The sequence below is a fragment of the Mizuhopecten yessoensis genome, unplaced genomic scaffold, assembly GCF_002113885.1.
Source record: "Mizuhopecten yessoensis strain PY_sf001 unplaced genomic scaffold, ASM211388v2 scaffold10209, whole genome shotgun sequence".
In the NCBI taxonomy this organism is placed as follows: domain Eukaryota; kingdom Metazoa; phylum Mollusca; class Bivalvia; order Pectinida; family Pectinidae; genus Mizuhopecten; species Mizuhopecten yessoensis.
In genome coordinates this window covers 500,185-520,334 of record NW_018408433.1, presented here as the reverse complement: position 1 = coordinate 520,334, position 20,150 = coordinate 500,185, and the positions used below count along the sequence as shown (strand labels likewise).

The window sequence follows — 20,150 nt, the reverse complement described above, 5'->3', positions numbered from 1 at the left end:
AACTGGAACCCTATAAAGATCGGTCTCTGGAGAAGTATGAAATTAACAATACCGGGAGGCGTCTCGAAGAGCAATTCACTTGCATGATTTGTTGGAACATAACACACGCACACTTTCTATTGGCCAAAAAAAGGACGGTAATTAACCAATTAAAACTGTCGTTACATCGCGAATATCTTAGAACTACCTATGAATCTCTTATGATAACATTTTACATTTGTATTACACTTTCAGATTTATTCCACCAAAAAAATATTTCATTAATTGAACTCATTGTGATATATTTTTTATCACAATCACAACGCTGGATAAGCCACTGGTTTGATTGACCAACTGAATTAAGTGGTTGTTTTGGTTTCCGTAAACGGTGATATGAACAGAATAATTGTTCATTATTTTAGTGAAGAATCTGTCGTGTAAGACTAAACGTTGTTGGCAAGAACAGCCAAGAAAAAAAGTTGCAACTAAATCAGCTCGTAATACACAAGCTAGAGATAAAGACAGTTTTTTACATACACTTAAATTTAAACAAACAAATAACACTACATAGGGCATTATATAATACGCACATAACATTTACACGCTAGAAAAAAACATTTCTTTGTTGGAAGTTCCAAAGCTGTTTTTAAGAAGAAACAAATTTCAATTGCCGAAGCTTATCTAATACATTCTATGAAAAATGTCCTAACAATGGGTGTTAATTGCACGAACTATACAACTCTGTCAAATTTTAAAATATGCATGAATAGGAAGGAACAGGATTAATCTCTCTGTTATTCTTCATGTTTTTTCTCTGAATAAAACAGAACAAAATCAATGATTAATTCAACGGAATTAAACGTCCAGACGTATCAACGTATGTTCAAGCATGACAGAAGCATGAACTGCATATGTACAATGTATTGTGGTTTTTAATTGGGTTTTGCGTCTAAAATGTTGTATTATTTTTCAAATCGACGACATTCGATTTCCTGTACGACAAACCAAATTCTGCAGCCGTCAAAACTCCCTGGCAATACGTTAGATTCATACAACTTCATACCTGTAGTTGGGTCGATGCCGGTATTTGATAAGTTGAAATAAATATGGCAAACTATTGATTTTGTAGCTTGTTCACAGTCCCATAGGCATCCGGAGGACTTGCTTTTCGTTCAAGAATACGCCGACATGTTTCTCTATCAATAGTTGGTGTAATCACGTTTACTTTGCAATATTATGCACGTATCATGTTTGTACACAGTTGAAATATGGCAATAAATAGAGTTCAAACGAATGCTGAGTTTGTTGTCTTCCTTGTTGAATGGACTCAAGATATGCGCATCGGCCATTACGACTGGTACCTTTCCGATATTTACTGGACAATGCATCCGACATCGTTTAGATAAACAACAAAGCACATGCCGGGTTGATGGTCTCCATAGCTGTGTTGTGTCTTGTATATTGAACGCGGTAGTCGAACGTGTTTCAATGAAGCCCAAAGATAGCTTGAAAAAAACGCATTGACTGTCGCATAAATGTCTAAGCTGTGGTTACAGGTTAAGAAAGTCAACACGACAGTCTGTCTGTATCATTTATACAAGTCGGTGTCTCTGTGTGTTCGTTTATAGATCCCTAAGTGTTTTGAATTCTTTTTTCTTGCTTTATGCCCAAAATGATCTTCTTGCGTCGAAGGGCCATTAAGATTTTAACAAATAAGCAAACAAAAACAACGATATGAAAAAGAGACCCAGGGTATTTGGATATGTAGATAATTGTTGATGATATATTAAACATTATTTGTTATGATTTAATAACGAAAGTAACGCTTTTGCTATAATGTAGTACATTTTCTCTAATAAAGGATAATTCCGTTCACGGCGAGGATACAACAAACAGGTGCTACGTTTACCGTGTAAATGTCGACGGTAACTATTTAGGTTAGATTTTGGTCAAGTTTACAATCTGCTATCTTAGACAAGGGTCAAGAGGTGACCATACGGTGACACATGACCGATAAACTATACATGTACTAGCACAGTGCCTATCTCTGTCCCTGGGTAACATTTACAAGGATCTTGGTCAGACACGTGCTTGTCCGATCGTTTTCAAAAACTGAGGTATATAATGTATAGATATATAAGTTGTCTGTTTCTTTTGCATGGTTTTTACTGTAAATAAATATTAATTTCCGCTCATATTCGTTTTCGCATCTCTGCGACAAATATAAGGGAATATTTGAAATTCTATAATAATAAAGATCGTTAAATTTTGTTGGAGATATGTACATGTTTTTGATAGATCTTAATTTGTGAATAAAAACAACTAAAATATATGGAGCTTTATTTAAAATAAAACAAAGGTAATTGCCTTTTAAAATTCAAATGGGGTTTAATGTCTTATATCCTACGTGCATATCCATATTTCCATATTCAGAAGATAAATAACGCGAAAGAATAATTCCTTACAAAATAAAGTGCATGGCCATGTTACCCCAACTATATTTTATCTTTTTTGTTTATGACCATTGTGAACCCGTGATATATTTAAGTTTTATCACATTATCGGCCTGTTATCCAGTGAATTCGCACGTGTAATATTTTTACATATGTCACTAGTGTAATATACCCTGGAGTGTTTTTTCATTGGCTGTGCCAGTCAGAAATCGATTGTGACGTCATAATATGGACAATGACGTGACGTCATAAATTGTGAATGGTGTAACAAAATGGCTGTCCCCGATTGATTTGGCTTTAAAACCTGTCAAAATGCAAGTTTTCTGAGTTATGTGATAAAAAGTATCTTAAATTTGTTTTCATTTCATATGAGCTTTTATGAAACTCTTCTCGAAGTTTTGATTTTTGCTCGCCAAGGCTCGCAAAAATAAAAAGAGTCGTTTCATAAAATCTCATATGAAATGAAAACTCATTTAAGATCCTATATATACTCAGGTCAAGATTATTTTTATTTTTTGGTAGTTGTAGCATCTTTATGATATTCTGTTTCCTCAATCTATTGTTAATCAATGTACTATTGTAATCAAAGACTTTGACGGCTATATGTTTTTCGTATGTAGACAACTTATCGAACAAACCGTACATGTATTTGTTATAGTCACGGTATACCGTAACGTATGTAGTGCAGGTAGTACAGGTGTACTAGTGTCCGGATATGAGGCCAAGGTGACACAGGTAGCCGCGTGAGGCGGGACGGGTAACGTGTAACTGCACGAGTTACAGGGGCGACACGGTATTTTAGAGTATTAAAGGTAGTTTGAGGGTAACATAGTCATTCGAGTATTGACGGTTCATCAACTCACTTCAAGAAATTATATTTTCTTTTGTTAAATCATAGAATTATGGAATTTCCCCGTTTTCCTTGAGACAGGCATGAACTTCAGGGATGATGCCGAGAAGGGAATTCCTAGCGTCGGCCAGGATCCGGATTCAGGAGAAAGGGAGAAGAGAAGAAAGATCGGGCACGGCCCTTATATTTCATGTACATTGTTCCTGTAATAAAATGGTTGACCGTCGAAGGCCACTCCCATACATAGGTGTTGAGTTTTATATGATACATGCTTTATGTTCGGTTGAACGTAGTGAATTAGAAGCATAATGGTACTATAGGATGTCAGCATGTTTAACTATATATAGGCTTATTGAACAGAGCACTGCTATCTTTAACGAAATAATTAATGTGGTATTTTGGTGAGGACGTGAATAGTATACAGTGAGGTTGCATTCGGTTTCGTTCCATTTATTTATTTTGCATTTGGTTCTATGAAGTGTTTTTTTTTGTTAATTCCTTGACTTTGGTGTTTGTCCATTTTGATGAAATTCGGCAAACTACTCATATTACCCTTCACTTTTATATAACTTTTTATTTCTTAGAATTTTAGCCATGATTAGTTTCATGTAATTGGCCAAAACACTTTTTTTACGGCAAAATTTGACAATGTGCCTAAATAAAAAGGTAAAACTGTGTAAAAGATGTTTAAATGCATCAAAAATCAAACGAATTGGTTGTGAAATATATCATCTTTTATTGTTAAGATTATTTGATTTGCACTTATCACATTTTGAATGTACCGAATCAAATTCTACTTCTCTTTAATAAGATTGTCATGTGAATTATTTTTCTTCGAGTTTACTGCCCTTTCCTAATGGTTCCCAAAATTTAAACAAAAAAAGTCCAAATTGTCGATTTGCCATGTTCTTCACCCAATATGACGTTCCATATATTGCAATTTAAACAGCAAAGACACAAATATTTTTTGGGATTCATGAACACGAATTGTCAATATTCACCCGATCGATATTTTCACTCCTGCGTGCCAAATTCATAAAACGTGACAAATAGTAAATTCATCATTCAGAAAAGCGTTTGAAATTGTTGTCAAGTAGGTATTTAATACATTTAGCTCAAAACAATTTAAAATCGACAGTGCAAAATATTTTTTTCTAATTCTTGATTTTTCGTGTTTATATAATTTTTCGGTGATTTTTTCGTCATAAATGCAGTTCAAATTGATCAATGTTTTATTTTTTCATACCACCGAAAATAAGCTCGAGACTGTATTACATATTAACTCAACTATGACATTATGTTACAAATCAATGGACTAACGCATTGCTTCGACTGTTACTCCTGTAGTTGAAACTTTTACGGTCCCAGATGGATCTTAAAGCCCACTGTCGTAAGGTTTTCATAAGATATCTGTAAGTTTGATATTTCCCTCTCATTTCTCTTCTTTTCTCTTATCTGCTGTATTTACAGTCTTGTCAATAGTGAATGCATCTTGTATAGAAGTAACCGTTTGTTAGAATTTAAAATCGATTGAGAAGTTTCTTTCATAATGAGTTCATCGTTTATTTCCTGATAATTATCAATAACCAACTTGAACTCCAAAACGCAGGATTGCTGCTCAAAAGCAAACATGCACATCTACTGACAAATGGGAACATACATATTTAATTTGAGAAAGATCCGTTTCGGACATCTTGAGCATTAGAGATAACAAGAATTGTTAATGAACGAACGGACCACGGACGAAAGGCGATTTCATCAGTTGATCATGGTGGGCTAACACAACGCGTGCAATGTTTCATATTAACCCCTACCTGGATTCATAGTTTGCAAGTGTTTTGGTTTTGTTGCCAGGGTCATAAGAAGATGGACACACGCGAACTGTTGTGGAAATAAAACTACAAGAAATTAAATATTCGCTATAATTTTAATGATATCACATACTTCTACAAAACAAGCATCCATGATACTATTCAAATCATTGCCGTTTACCATATGTCGTCAATTTTCTACAAAATATGATATACAATATTGTTTTATGCAGAATGGTCCAATACACGCAAATTAATAATGGTTTGAATAAAAAACTTAACAAATATATAGGAAATGGCGAAACATTGTTTACGGCAATACTAAATTAAGCTCCTGGTTACATTTATAATTTTATACATGCGATCTTGTGGCACTTGTGCTAGGCGAACTGTTATGTTTTTTACTTTTAAAGAACTTTTTGTACATCTTGCTGTTGAACAGCATATATATTATTGGATTGGCTGCACTGTTGAGAGGAGCGAGACTCTGTATAAACGTGCTGACCGCTATCATCTCATTTGTCCTTGGTATGTGACCGTATACATCCAACAGGTCGTATACAAAATACGGACTCCAGCAAAACACGAACGCTGAAACAAACGAATCGAAAATATCTTGTGATCTATTTAAAAATACTTGGACTGAGGATATCATACATAGGATGAATAAGTTAATTCCTGTTATGAATTACGTTGTTCACATACTTGAGCCACACACAAAAGTTAATTCAATCAAGTTGTAACGAATTCAAGGATCATCGTACAACTGTGAAACAGCAACTATGCACTAAAACAGATTTTGCCGAACATGACTATAGCTTTGATAAATAATTTCTTAACAAAAAACATACCATGCAGCTATGCAATAATGAACACAGGTGTTCTAATAGAAAACACAAAATGCAATGGAACTAGACGGAGATTCCAATCCTAAACTTCCGGATGTTGTAGAAGTGTTCTAACCGACAGCGCTACCTTGTCAACGGAATTGTTTTGACCCTACATTTATATCCATAACGAAATAACTCTATATGAAAAATAACAGCGAAGTTGGACAGGGATTTAATACGATATCTACGATGAAAAAAATATTTCTGATACGAAATTATACCTTATACACGAGCCAATTAGTTTGACAATAAAATGTTAAATACAAATACAAAAAAAAAAAAAAAAAAAATCATGGATTGGAAATTCGATAAGTATTTATTCAAACAGCCACATTTTATTACTTTAAAACAAAATCTAACAGATTCCTTCAGCAACCAGATTTTAGTAAAGTCGTAGTGAAAAAAAAAGCGTTTGACGAAAATTCTCCTAACAAATTAATAGCTATATAAATCATAAATGGGTTATCTCTCTTGACATTCTCATTAATGGTATACAAATTCTCTCTCAATGATCATACGGGTAATCTATACTGCTATTATAATGATATGACCCCTAGGAGACATTGATTTACATACGTCTCTGAATGAAACAAACTATGATAGCATTAATTCTGTTAAGTCTTTTACGGAGTATTCATGAAACCGTTCTTATGCTCAAACGCATATTCTGTGCTCAAGCCAAATTTCTTGTTCCGGTGATAAACAAATTTAAACTTTTATATTTGGTCTATGATTCAGAAGGACTTTGATCTGAATGCTGTTTCAAATGTTACACATATAACTTTCATCTTTCGCATGACATAAGTGAGTTACCAGAAAGTTGGGTTAAGCACAAAATCAATGCTTGAGCATGGGAACGGTTCCATGAATACGGGCCCGGGACTCCATTTCACTGTCGAAGTTCGGAAAATTAAACACAAATATTGAATGTATCTGTGTGTAGAAAACTAAAGATTATTGATAGCTTGATACCACTTACCTAACACTATAACGAAGGTCATCTTGATGGTTTTGATTTTTGCTTTCGGGATAAGACCACGGGAGCTGACGTTGCACTCAGTCCAATGAACCCGCTTTCTCTGGTCAGAAGGGGAGTCGGACGTGGCATCTGTAGTATAACATATATTTCAACATTTAGTTTGTTTTTTAATTTGTAATTTATTAATAAATTCGAAGTAGACTTTCCAATTCATTATTTTTAAGAAAACTCGTAATAAGTTTAAAAACAATAAAGAGAAAATGACCAATAACTAGAAATAGTGTGGAAACATTAAAAGAGTATAGAAAAGAGTTCAAGCAAAAATGTATTCCACATGTACTTAATTACTGACTAACGGAGAAGAAATATTCGCGTTTTTCGTACTGAGTTCGAAAGAACTTCTTCACTGCAAACTTTGTAATAAAGAGTCACAACACAAATACTTCTACACTCGAACATTACACTTTTTCAGTTTAATATTTTTAAATTTACCAAATGTGTAAAGTTGATTCATAATCGTTAACCTAATGTACACAACGATGGCTTCGTAAGATAATAAAAGAGCAGTTACTCATAAATTACGTTGTATATTCGACTTTTCCTACAGCATACCTTTTTATAGTTACTCGATAAATATTAAGACTGATTTCACAAGCCACGTTTTAGTAGTCAACTTAAGCAATATTTTATTGGAAAGCTTTTTGAACGTAAGCCCTCACAGCCAATATATATATTGGACAAGCTTCGTTTAAAATGTTTTGCGGGCTCGTAGAACTTAGGAGAAAACCTCTATCTTGATGGGTTTTTTCGCAGAAACTTATAAACAAGCCAACTCCAGCAAATCATATGCAAGATGAGCAATTGTCGAAAACAGAATAATCTTTGCTTTCAGTGTCTAAACGTTCACCTAAGTTACGGAGCAGCAGACAGCTACTTATAAGAGGTCCCATTTCGGTCTCGTTAAAATTGGTGAAAAGTAATTGCGCAATTAGTACGGGGCAAATAAACGAGCATTCACAGACACCTCATGCAATGCGAATGATTCGACAAATATTAGAATTTTAAGTGCCTGAAGCTTGATTTCACGGAAATAGTCTCTTGAAATCAATGTTCATTTGCTTTTGTTGATTTGGTTTTTGTTTTATTTTGTTTATTGTCTAATGAACAGCTAAGGTCATTGCAGGACGGGCCTCAAAGTGTTGAATGTATGCGTGTTTGTGTGAACGTGTGCTGTAGACAGGGTATGTTGGTACTGTTCCCTCCTTACGATGTGCAGATATGTTTCCGACTTGAGAGTGTTACTGAAATAACATGCCAAAGGCACCCAAGCACAGTATTCCTCCCAAATCAAACTATATTGGCAACGGTTAATGGAGTTATAGCGATTACTATAAATGCCTAACGTTAACTAGGGAGTAAACTACTATTATTTTGTTTTAGATTTGTGGTATGTCGTGGCCTAGTTCGAATTATTCTGACGTTTTATCGACTTTCTTTATATCGGTCTGTCGTCGATTAACGTCAGAACTCTGGTCCTCTATAATATGCGGGAAATATGCGTACCGCGCCCGGAGCACACTTCAAACTGATATTTTAGAAACAAATCGTCACTTTCACACACATATCGCACATGGTTCGAAAGATCTATTCTTATGCACTAGGTGATATTAATAACATGTTTCAAAGATCATTACGAAAAGTATTTTCCAACGTTTTCTATACCAGCCCATGTTTTTAATGGAAATTAGGCCATGAGCAATGCCACATGACTTGACGAGATCTCGCGTTAACGAAGGTATTTCCCAACGTTATGACGTAGGCCGGCGAGATTTTAGTCACGTGGCATTAGAAGGCGGGACTATCAAAAAACTAGAGTAAAAACAGTAAGTTTGAAAAAATATGTTTTTAGTGATGGTATTGGTTGTTTGAGGCATGTTATGTATGTTCATCTCGTGCTTAAAGAATAGATCTTTCGATCCGTGTGCGACATGTGTGTGAATGTGACGATTTGTTTCTAAAATATCAGTTTGAAGTGCGCTCCGGGCGCGGTACGCATATTTCCCGCATATTATAGAGGACCAGAGTTCTGACGTTAATCGACGACAGTCCGATATAAAGAAAGTCGATAAAACGTCAGAATAATTCGGACTAGTCGTGGCCTGGAGACGGAACCATTTGCCTTGCTGACTCGGGCAAACGTTCAACACTAAGGCACAAAATAGATATTGCCAAACAAGGCATTAGGAAAGGAAGTTGAGAGGAAATTAAGCTATTCCCAATTTTGGGGGCAGTGGACCAAGTTTGCTCTTAAATGTCCCCTCAAAAGAACAGAAATCCCCCGACTCTGCAGGGGTACCTACATTAAAAACACTATATGCTGTTGAATACAGCAGACCTATCTTTTCCCCGATCACCAAACCTGCATTTTGGGAAAGTGGGTTGATGTACAAGTTTAAAACAAGTTGAATTTATGATACATCTTTTTAGGGAGCCGTTTACAAAACAATTTATATCAACTTAAATATTTTCAGATTTTGCAAATGTCGTAAGATTTTACACTAAATTCATCGATTAAATACCAAGATACTGATATTGAATTTGATTGGTTGATATCCATTTGCTTATTCACAAAACTGATTCCAATCAATTTACACTGCTTTTCGTAGATGTATATATCCCTACTGAAGCTTGTGCAATCCCGACAAACACATATTTCCGCATGTATGATGAAATAATCACATAAACGTTTTCTTCAAAGATACGAGTTACCTTTTGTCACAATGCGCGTTTGCTCGCCACTATTTGCGGCATTGAGAGAGAGACTTGACTTCCGCCAAATGACGATGACGATGAAGATGTAGCAGAAAGCGATAATAACAGCCGGAATAATGAGCAGGAGGATTGCTATCAGCGTAATATATACCTGGAAATAGAAGGTTCATTTAGTTTATTTGACACCACAGATTGGAAACATTACCAGCAAGACTGACGCTTAAAGGTAAAATGAAGAGGGGACACATTAATTTTGAAAGCAAACTAATCAGTAGGTACATGTCACTTGAAGTTAAGATGATTGACTTTACGTTTAACAAAAAACGACATGCATCTTTTCAATATAGTCATGTTTTCTCAAAGATTGGGTTCATCCTTGATTCAGCATAGCAAAAATGTTTGGATATTACATTATGTATATAGTTGGGTTTGAAGTTTGTATAACCGTTATTACTTCTAAATGTCCGGATTAATTTTCAGAAAGAAAACAAAAAAACTTCCTTTGGCAAAATTAAAAAGGGGTATTTAATGTCAAAAATAAATCAGAGGGGAAATTTTCTATCAGCTTTATGTATGCCTGAGTATAAAATAAGTAGGAGAAAAAGTCATACACGACTGTTCAGCTAAAACAATAACCAAATATATAAATATATATCTGTCATATATGCACACGAGATTGAGAGAATCGTTGTTTGTTGCATACACAGAGAAAGAAAACACTCGGTAGCTTGTTATATGCACTCGGGGATAGGAGAATACTTGTTCGCTGCAAAATCAGAGAAAGTGAAAATATAATGCTGCTTCATGTACTCAAAGATTGTGTAGCTATACACATATGGGGTTAATGTGTTTGCGGCATAAACTTTTTTTTTTAAATTAAAACACTTCTTAATTTAAAAAATGTTTGTTTTAAAAGTCCGTCAATGTTTGAAAGTAAGGTGGGTAATTACTGATAACAAGTGAAAGGCTTGGCTAAGACACACTTTCTTTTACAATAAGGCTGGAAAAAAATATCGAAAAATGTTATAATGATATGTTTGCCGTTCGTTTAAAATGTATCAGATGCATGGCCAGTTTTCAACAACTGTTCCAACCTAAGAAGCCCGCTGTATTCAATTGCTATATTTGCTATAGTAAACAATTTGTGGAAACATCTCTAAGTTACTGCCTTTTGAGATTGCATGAGAAGAGATTAAACAAATTATAATCATGAATCTGAATCGTGACATTATATCAGCAACATATATGACGTCAAAAGGTTTTGGAATTTGACACAGATCTAAGAATTGTATTTCATTTTTACTTTCAAATATGCGTAATGTAATAAAAACAACACAATCAAACTTTTCCCTTGTATAGTCATGGACCATTTTATATAAATTTTGCTTGGAAACAATTAAAACCACGAAAAAGAATGTTTCTGTTCAATATGTGTTCAATCTAACACAGCCCATTGCATTTTTATATGTCAACTGGAATTTAATCAAAAATAAAATTGCATGAATTATTTGTTTATACAAAAAAAAAAAGCACCGTTCAAATCGTTTTATGTCAAAGTGCAATTTTCCTGAATTGCAACGACACATTATCCCACGCAAGGATTCAAATTTGTCAGGTGTTTTTTTTATAAAATTGAAATACTCATAAACAACAAAACCCTGTCAACACTTCCACGTTACATTCGATTGCGGCTTCAAAATATTAAAACGTAAAAGAAATGCAACACTTGCAGGTGTGGTAAATCATTTATATTTCATAATATCATAAATCGTTCCAGGGGCAATATAACCACTTCTATAGTGTAATCATTACTTCATCACTGGTTGGTGTTGAACATAGGGAAACGATCAAGACCTCATTGCACTATTTTGAACAAACAAATCGCATTGTACGAAAATATATTTCAAGGCGAAAAAGATCACTATGTTGAAATTAACCGATCGAAATTGGATGTTCTCCGGAAGAAATTGTCCCCTAATGATAGACAGCGTCAAGATCAAACACTTTGATGACTTGTCATGTGTTGCCAGGGTGAATCGGAGAAAATGTCAAAGCCCTCTTTGGGCTAATAAACGTTCTCAATCACCCAGAAAGTGTTCTTAGGTACAGACATGATAGCAATAATCGGGTCATTACTTTAACCGCCCTATGAGGGCAGTATACACTAGGCACGTCTCTGATAGAAACACTTATCAGTAGTAAAGTAACCAGGAATATAGTGTGAAGTAGGGTCTACTAACCTTATACGCATGTTAAAGAATAAATATACGTCAGCGTTTTGTGCTATATCATATATGTTACATTTTTGAACCGTCATTAAAAGTGGCCCTCCCATGTATTTGTTTTTAGATCTGTACACTTGTGCAGTAAACCCAGCATGTTTTGAACAAAGGTAATTTAATTTGAATTATCCATAACGGATTTTGTTTTGTTATCTAATCTGAATCGCATTTAAAATCAAATTACAACAATAGAACTATCGACAAATCCTTTATACAAATATTTAAAACATATGAATATATTGATTATATGTGATGTCAAGACCAGAAAGGGTTCAAATAACGTGATATTGTTTTATTTATTTTTTCCATTAAATCGAAATTCACGAAATGCCTCTGAAATCAAAACTAATGTAGAGGCTAAACAGTTTCTATTCATCGTCGCAGAGGATAGTACATTTTGCGTTTTTATTTTATTCTATTAGAATCCAAAAGGCACAGAGGGTGTGTATCGCGCATTGTTTATAAAGAAAAGATTTGGAAAATAATGTCATTATATATCATACTGCAACTTTTTCAAAATAGTCTCTCACCTAAATCCGTCAACATTTGATCCTTTCCTTTTGTCCCAAGAATTGAAATGGAAGTTAACATTTACAAAAAATTAACCTGTTTTGCGCTGCCCCTCTGACCCAAAGATAAGCAATCCATTTTCTTTTAAAAAATGAGTCCCCTTTGCCAAAATCTGTTTAAAATCCCTCTTATTACACGTAAGGAGTATGGCTTTAAACATTTATTACTATAGTTCCCATATTGGGCCTATCTCCTCTGTCTCCTGGGTGCCACATGCTCTGTTTATATATAATTGTATCCCCCTTGTCCATAGATGTTGTACACAAAGTTTTATTCAATCACTCCTATGAAACTAAACAAAAAGGGTTTTAAGGAGGGCCCAGAAGGGCCTCACCCTCCGTTTATATAAAAGTAAGTCTGTCATCTTTACCAAAGGATTCTCCCGACCAAATTTAGTTAAAATCCCTCGAATGGTACAGATGAAAAAGGATTTTAAGTATTTACTTCAATTTCGACGTCCCTCATCCCCCAGGGAGCCACATCCTCTGTTTATCAAACAAATAGTCATCTTTGCCCAAGGATAGTTTAGGCTAAATTTAGTCAATATCCACTAAGCCGTTGAGGTCCAATAGCGTTTTAAAGGCAATTTTGACGGACGGACAGACGATTGCACTATTCATCAAAATACGAAATAAAAAAACAATTGAGAAGCTGGGTTCCAAGGAATGGTAAATTAATTCCTCCAATATATGGCGTAGCTGAGTTTGCCTTGGTATGAACTACCTGTCAGGTACAGTTTGAGGTCGATATATATATTTATTATAGGACTGTATGATTAAATATCAGTATTGATGAATATCTTATATAACGATAATCATATTAATTGCAAAGGTCTGCCACAGATTTCATGGAAATGGTAATGCACTTTAGCTAAATTGAATATTAATGTTTTGCTTATCTGGGAAATCGTTGCACATCTTAACTGGTAAAACTATGACAGAACCAATGAATTATATAATATTTAAAACCAACACATCGAATCAGTTTACATGTGTATCAAGTCTGTAGGGGAGGCTTACATATCGTCTGACACATGTGATCTATGATTAATTCTCATTTTAAGGATTGATTGCGGAATAAAAATCAGGGAAACTACTGAATTTAAGGTATCGTGCGGCTTGAACAGGAAACTGTACAATGGCTAATGGTTACAACCTGTAATAAATATGTTCGATGGGGCAAACAAAATACATGTACCAACCCATATTTCAAACCATGTTGGGTTTCCCTCAATATTCCGGTTTCCTCCTACATAAAACCCCTGCATGTTTCCCATTCGGGCCAACCAAAGGGAATAATTCAAGTTAATGAACTTGTTTTATATGTTTTATAATTGTTTCAACATAAACAAAAATAAAGTTTGATAAATTGATGAAGTGAAGTGATTAGTGTAATGACCATGATTAAATTAGAATACAATGAACTAAACTGAATATACTGTTACTGGTAAACCGAAGTTTTTTTTTTATTACAATTCATACATTTGACTAATATTTACCCGTTATAATATTTTCCATTAAATGAATTGTCCGTCCGTGATATTGGTTCTTTTGCTTTTAAGTTGTACATAATCTATATTCTGGACCGACTGATATCCGGCCACTCCCGCCATATTCGCCGGAGATGAGCCATATACGTCAGGCACGTGCTATATCTACCATTTACACCAGACTCACTTTACTTTAGGTTCAATAAGAAGTCGCACCTCATAACCATAAATTTATGTTATTGCTAGTTTTCTTAATTGTGTGTTAAAATTCACAATGTGTGGTTTGTCATATGCAAAAAGTATGAGTAGATATCGTTACTGTGGTAGTATGCGTTTAAACGCAAGTCACCTGAAATGTCAATAAATTCAACAAAGTATTACTAGTTCCCAAAACCGTGTTATGGAGAGATCGGTCCCACCACGCGTACTCGTGTTCGCGAAACTACGATACATTTTCCGATAAGCATGTGAACCGATTCACATGTCCGCACTATATGCTTCATTCTTCAGGCATCGTTTAAAAATCAACTTGGTATTTAAGTTCGTCTCTGATTACGTAGAAATGCTTTGATGAATACGATATACTCAAAATGGTAATGCAGTTCTTGTTGCTGAAAATTCCCGAAACTCTTTGGCAAGAGCGCTGAATGTCTATAAAACCGTAATATCCTGTCCATACAGCCGTCATAGACCGTGGAGTTGCAGTGCATGCGTAACCGGTTGAGAACTTCACCGGAAATATATTTCAGATGCCAGGGACATGCAGTCTTAGAAAAAGGAAATTTAGTGTGCCGAAGTGTCGTTCAGCATTTAGCCGCGTCGAGTTGTAGTGGGAACTCTTTTTAAAGTGACGACTGACCTCAATGGTTTAAACGACATGGCCCAATCAGGTTCACTATCCTAAGATGGCGTCGTATATTCTTCTGTAACGAGTCAGGATTCATGCCTTACCGATCATATTGACTTCAATGTGAACGTTTTATCGATAACTGTATGGTGTAGCGTGACAGTTTTTTGTGGACATAGCGTTATAGCGTATGGTAATATAGCAACATGGTCGCGTTTGGACAACTAAACGTTTATCGACACTGGTCATCAAATCGTTGCCATGTGGTTTGTCCTTAAATACGACGTAATTTTTCAACAAGACCATTTTCACGAATATTTGAAATACGGTTTTTTTCATCGTGCTTATGTGTTTAACGAATTTTTTTTTCTCAATGATTTAGATTTTTACAAGTAATTGATAGACGGACTGCCACACTAACCAAGGTAAAGTGAGCAAATCAAGAACAACTCTTCTCTTTATCAGATTTCACATATCTCAGATTTCGAGATTGTACTTAAGTAGTCCTGCAATACACCTGATTATCTACATTTGCTCTGCATCCTCTTATTGTAATGCATTGCAAAGGCAAACGTTGTAACATTTGTAATTGAAACGTCATCAATCTGTATTGTGACGTCATCAATTTTATTGTTGTCAACACTTCATATGCTGTCCAAAAACTGTTCGAAATAAATAAATGAAGCATAACTACTCTATCAAAATGTGATTATAAATAATGAATATTTCAGCAAATACTCTATTGCTGACCGGGCTTAATTAAGTTTGTCATCAATAGCAATGGGTGTTATAGGACTATGACAACAATTGCTAAAATATTCATTGCTTACTCCGCGTACTCCTCTCCTGCAATTTTAGTTGATAACTCATGTGTGATTTGCTTAGTCAAATATGCCTCTAATTGGAAAATTTATTAAATAACACTTCTCTAATGGGATAAAATACACATTGCTTTTGATGGAGAATTACTCTTGGTAATTCTTTTTGATAACATACATTTAAAATCCCACTTACTCGAGACAAAAATAAAATGGGCGAAGAACTTTCAAGGCAGTGTACTCTTAGAATTGATATTCTGCCATCTTTTTAACTTCCTCTGCAAAGATCACCATCAAATCGTAAAATACCGTAGATATATATGTGAACTCTATTTTTTCACGTAACCTATCATTTAAAGAATGCTTTTTTCAAGAAGCCTCAGAGAGCACGACATGTATATATGATTGACAGCTCGCTGATCGTGGCAACGTAACAGTATGCTCAATATCTGTCATTCAAAACAGAACTTGTCGGTCTGTAATTGGAAATGTTCACGCTTATCGAATCATTTTTTCTTCCCATGATATATATGGGAGAAAAGAGGTAATGTTGAACCTTATTTGTCACCAATCTAAATATAGACAGACGAATTTTTGTTTCATTAAATGAACTATGAAACTGACTTTTCACAAAAATGATACTTAGACCGTGTTTGAGCTCAATTCGTAAATCCAAAAAAGTCATCAAACTCTCTCAAAATGATACAGTATTAAACCAACAAAGCGTCAGCACTCTAAAGGTCGAAAGGGACAAGCTGCAATTCATATATTGCAACAGGATAATTGCGCGAAACGATGAATACGCACATTCAATATGATTAATTACATTTCTTATAAAGTAACATTAAAGTCTAGGTCCAAATTTAGAATTGTAATATCCTTGCTATCTTTCAGATTTCAATGCAGGTTACTCACAACTCTTAACAATGACGTTCCAATCACATTGTTTTATTACATTCGGATCTCTCGTTGATCATCATACACATAACAATAAAGGGTTATACTGAACTCAACTCCGCGGTACACGGGCAGTAATACCCTGAGAGTCCAATTTTCTACAAGGATAACAATATTTTCCGCAATATGTATTTCATGCATTTCTACATTTTCTTTTTCTTTTCTATAATCAGCTGTAACGCTATTGAAATTAAAGATTACATAATGAAGGATATTTTTACCTGACAATTTTCAGCACTTTCGTTACGCGATTTTTAAGATATGACGTGTTCTTCATAGTGTTTTGTTGTGACATTTTGTTCATGTTCTTGACTTTACCAAGTTTTACCAACAGCAACATATAATTTATTTGTTCTGTTGTGTAAACCACTAGCAAGAAATGTTTGAAAATATCGATATTAATATATTCAGTATAAGTTATATATTTATATAAATATTAAGTAGCATTTTACCTTTGATGTAGCACTAAAATGTATCAACTGAATAACCTAGCAAGCTGATCTTTAACACGTAATCGGGAAAGTCACACCATACGAAATCAAATGTGTACAGTATTGCAAACTGTACGCTTTCATTTAAATAAAATGAATCTTCAACCGAACTGATCTGGTGCCAAATTAGCCAGTCAGTATCTTAAAAAAATTGTATTGCATTTGTAACAAAGTCGTTGATCTGGACAACGGGAATGAGCGTTTGACATGCTTTTTGATTATATTTTTATAAACGTCTGATAAGTGTGATTTAAAATCAACAAGTGCTCTCTTTTTTAAAATGTATAAATCAATGGTTGGTATGCACTTCTCCTTTTGTTTCAATAGTAGCTTAGACTTATTTGGTTTTAGAATTGTTTTTCTCATAGCCTCACCGAGCAGTCATAGATGGACAAAACAGCTGTATGATGAGTTGTAATTACTTTTTGGCAAACTGTATCTATTATCAAATGTTTAAGTGCAATCACATATGTGTGTGGTATGTTCATCTATCTCAATATACGGACTCATATTGTTAGTTTTGTACAAGTATTAGTTAGCTCAAAATTTTGCAATTCTTATCAGCAGATGACATATTAGCCCAGGACGGTTTATTAAATACATTGATCAAGAAGTAACAATCGGGAAATTGTGTCTTCTGATTGGAATTCCGTATAAACATGTCATCAGTGCAAGTGATCTTAAAATAGAATACAGAAAGTGACGAGAGGGTTTGGATTTATTTGAGGTAACGACCTATCAAACACCTTAGATAATTAAAGGACGTGTCATCGCTTGTGTTTAATCGCAGATCTGATGCTGACTTTAGAGTGCTATTTAACTGGAATCATGCAGAAGGTATTTAATCAAGTAAAATATAGTTTTGACCAAAGTGTTAACCGGTTGTGGCGAGTACATTTAATGCTGATTGTTTAGCAGAGAACAACAACTACCATTTTTAAGGAATTATGAAAGTACTAGTCTATGGACGGAGTCCATGACCTTTTTACCTCTCTGGGCAAATGTTCAAATTAAGTTCAACGATGAGATAGTGCAGAGCACGGCGCTAGGTAACCAAAATGCTGTTAGGAATTAGAGAAAAATATGAAGATTACAAATGTAGCAATGTGCGCAGCAGAATTATTTTTGTCGAATTTGTTTCTCCTAGAAGAGGGCTTAAACAATTCCCCATTATATAGGATGCGAGTCCCTGTGTTTGTTGCCTTTTTCAACATGCAGTTGGTCACGACATTTTTTTAATACCTGACCAGTAGGAATGTCCACGGGATGTTACACAAAGGTCATAGAATCAGTGAATCACTGTCTGCTCACTCATTGGTTCATGATATCAACAATTTAACCAATAAGAAAGCAGATAAACGTGATATAAACTATGTAGATTATCAGAGATCGTCTTTAAGATCAAAGCTGATACATCTTACTGTTATGTTGCTGATCAAATACTTGTATCTCTATTCAAAGCATTTCTGCTAGCACGGGTATGCACGAGTCCATTACATGTTCAGGAATAATCAAGCCCTATCATAATTAAGGCATGCGACCATGTACTGTGCGTACCTTGATTCGATTCTGTCAGGAGGTTAAAGAAATTGTAAAGATGATGTAATTTCTGGTATTCAGACTGCAAGCAAAAACAAATTCCTGAGATTCGAGTACTTATGTACAGCAGCAACCAAAGGCCAACCATTTTCATTTAGACATTACCTTCCACATCCATGGCTTCGGGAGTTCCATCCAACACTGAGGCATGTGTCCATCCACGAGTTGAAGGTTGTAAGACAAAAGCATTGGGATGGAGAAAATGACGGCACAAGACCAATTCAAACCGATCAGTATGCGGCACCGCCTGGCTGTTAAATAGTAAAATAGTACATGCAATAATATAATTATTAATACTGAAAAAATTAACAACAAGGCTTATTCTGTTTGCATTAGTAAACTATTGACAAACATTCCGAGGATATTATTTATAATCACATTGATTGGGATTGTTAAAAATGCTCGGTGAGACTTTGAGAATAACTCGTTTCAATGACTATTACCACCACAGAACCGGCACAAGCAAGAGTACTCTTCCAAAAAAAAACATCTTTCGAAACTTAAAAGTTCAGGACAATATTAATTGATAGTACTTACTATCTCTACTGTTGATAAAGTCGGCCTAACAAACACATTGAAGACATTATGCCACTGCTTCCTATCCCCGATAGTACAATGTTGGGTTGAAGTTGTATAACGTAGTGCTGCAGATATTGAAAACAATGCGTGTTGCACGCACTGGCTCCTCAAATTGGCAAAGTTATTCCACAGTTAAACAAACCAGTCAAACTGCACTGAATATGCCATGGGAATACTAGAACAACCATATTATTATGCTTTCATAACTTCGTATAATACAAAAACTGTCACATCTGCCAGATATATGAGGTGTCATAAGAAATATCATTGTTCCTTTTCATTAAGACTTTAAGGACTGTCTGGCTCAATTAAGTTTCAAGATTTTTATATTAGTCTTAAACACCTTACGCAAGATGCACAACTCATACAAACACACTTTGATACATTTATATTGAACAGAAGTTAAGTACGAGAGCGTCCGCAATGGCTTATATTGGAACTGTTACTTAGGTGTTGAATTTTACAAGGTAAGCTGAAATAGGCAACTTTTCGAGAATATCTGAGTTGTGGGTAGCTGAAATAGGTATCTATTCGAGAATGTTTTCAGTTGTAAATATATTCAAACATTTTCAAAAAATGCCAATTTAATCATACGTTGTGTAAGAAATCACATTGAAATGTAAAAAAAAAATCTTTCAAATGATATCAGGATATTCGAACAACACAAGTTTTGAACAAATCATGAGCCTAGTAAAGGAAATAATATCATAGCGTTTATCCATTATCCATGTCAAAGCCTAACGAGCTTCGCACCTAATAAAACCTAAAGCAGTACAAACTGTCA

The 20,150-nt window shown here is 34.7% G+C and overlaps 1 protein-coding gene across 2 annotated transcripts in view; it reads right to left on the bottom strand.

Annotated features, from left to right (window-relative positions):
- Positions 1 to 5,195: 5,195 nt before the first annotated feature.
- The window catches only part of LOC110459755 (cardioacceleratory peptide receptor-like), a 130,007-nt gene continuing 115,052 nt past the window's right edge, over positions 5,196 to 20,150 (bottom strand). For both annotated transcript variants that reach the window (XM_021512172.1, XM_021512171.1), the window contains 4 exons: positions 18,893 to 19,038; positions 9,732 to 9,885; positions 6,963 to 7,091; positions 5,196 to 5,684 (listed from right to left, as the gene is read on the bottom strand). In XM_021512172.1, the coding sequence (XP_021367847.1) occupies positions 5,446 to 5,684; positions 6,963 to 7,091; positions 9,732 to 9,885; positions 18,893 to 19,038 (668 nt within the window). In that variant the 3' untranslated portion in view covers positions 5,196 to 5,445. The remainder of the gene's footprint in view (positions 5,685 to 6,962; positions 7,092 to 9,731; positions 9,886 to 18,892; positions 19,039 to 20,150) is intronic.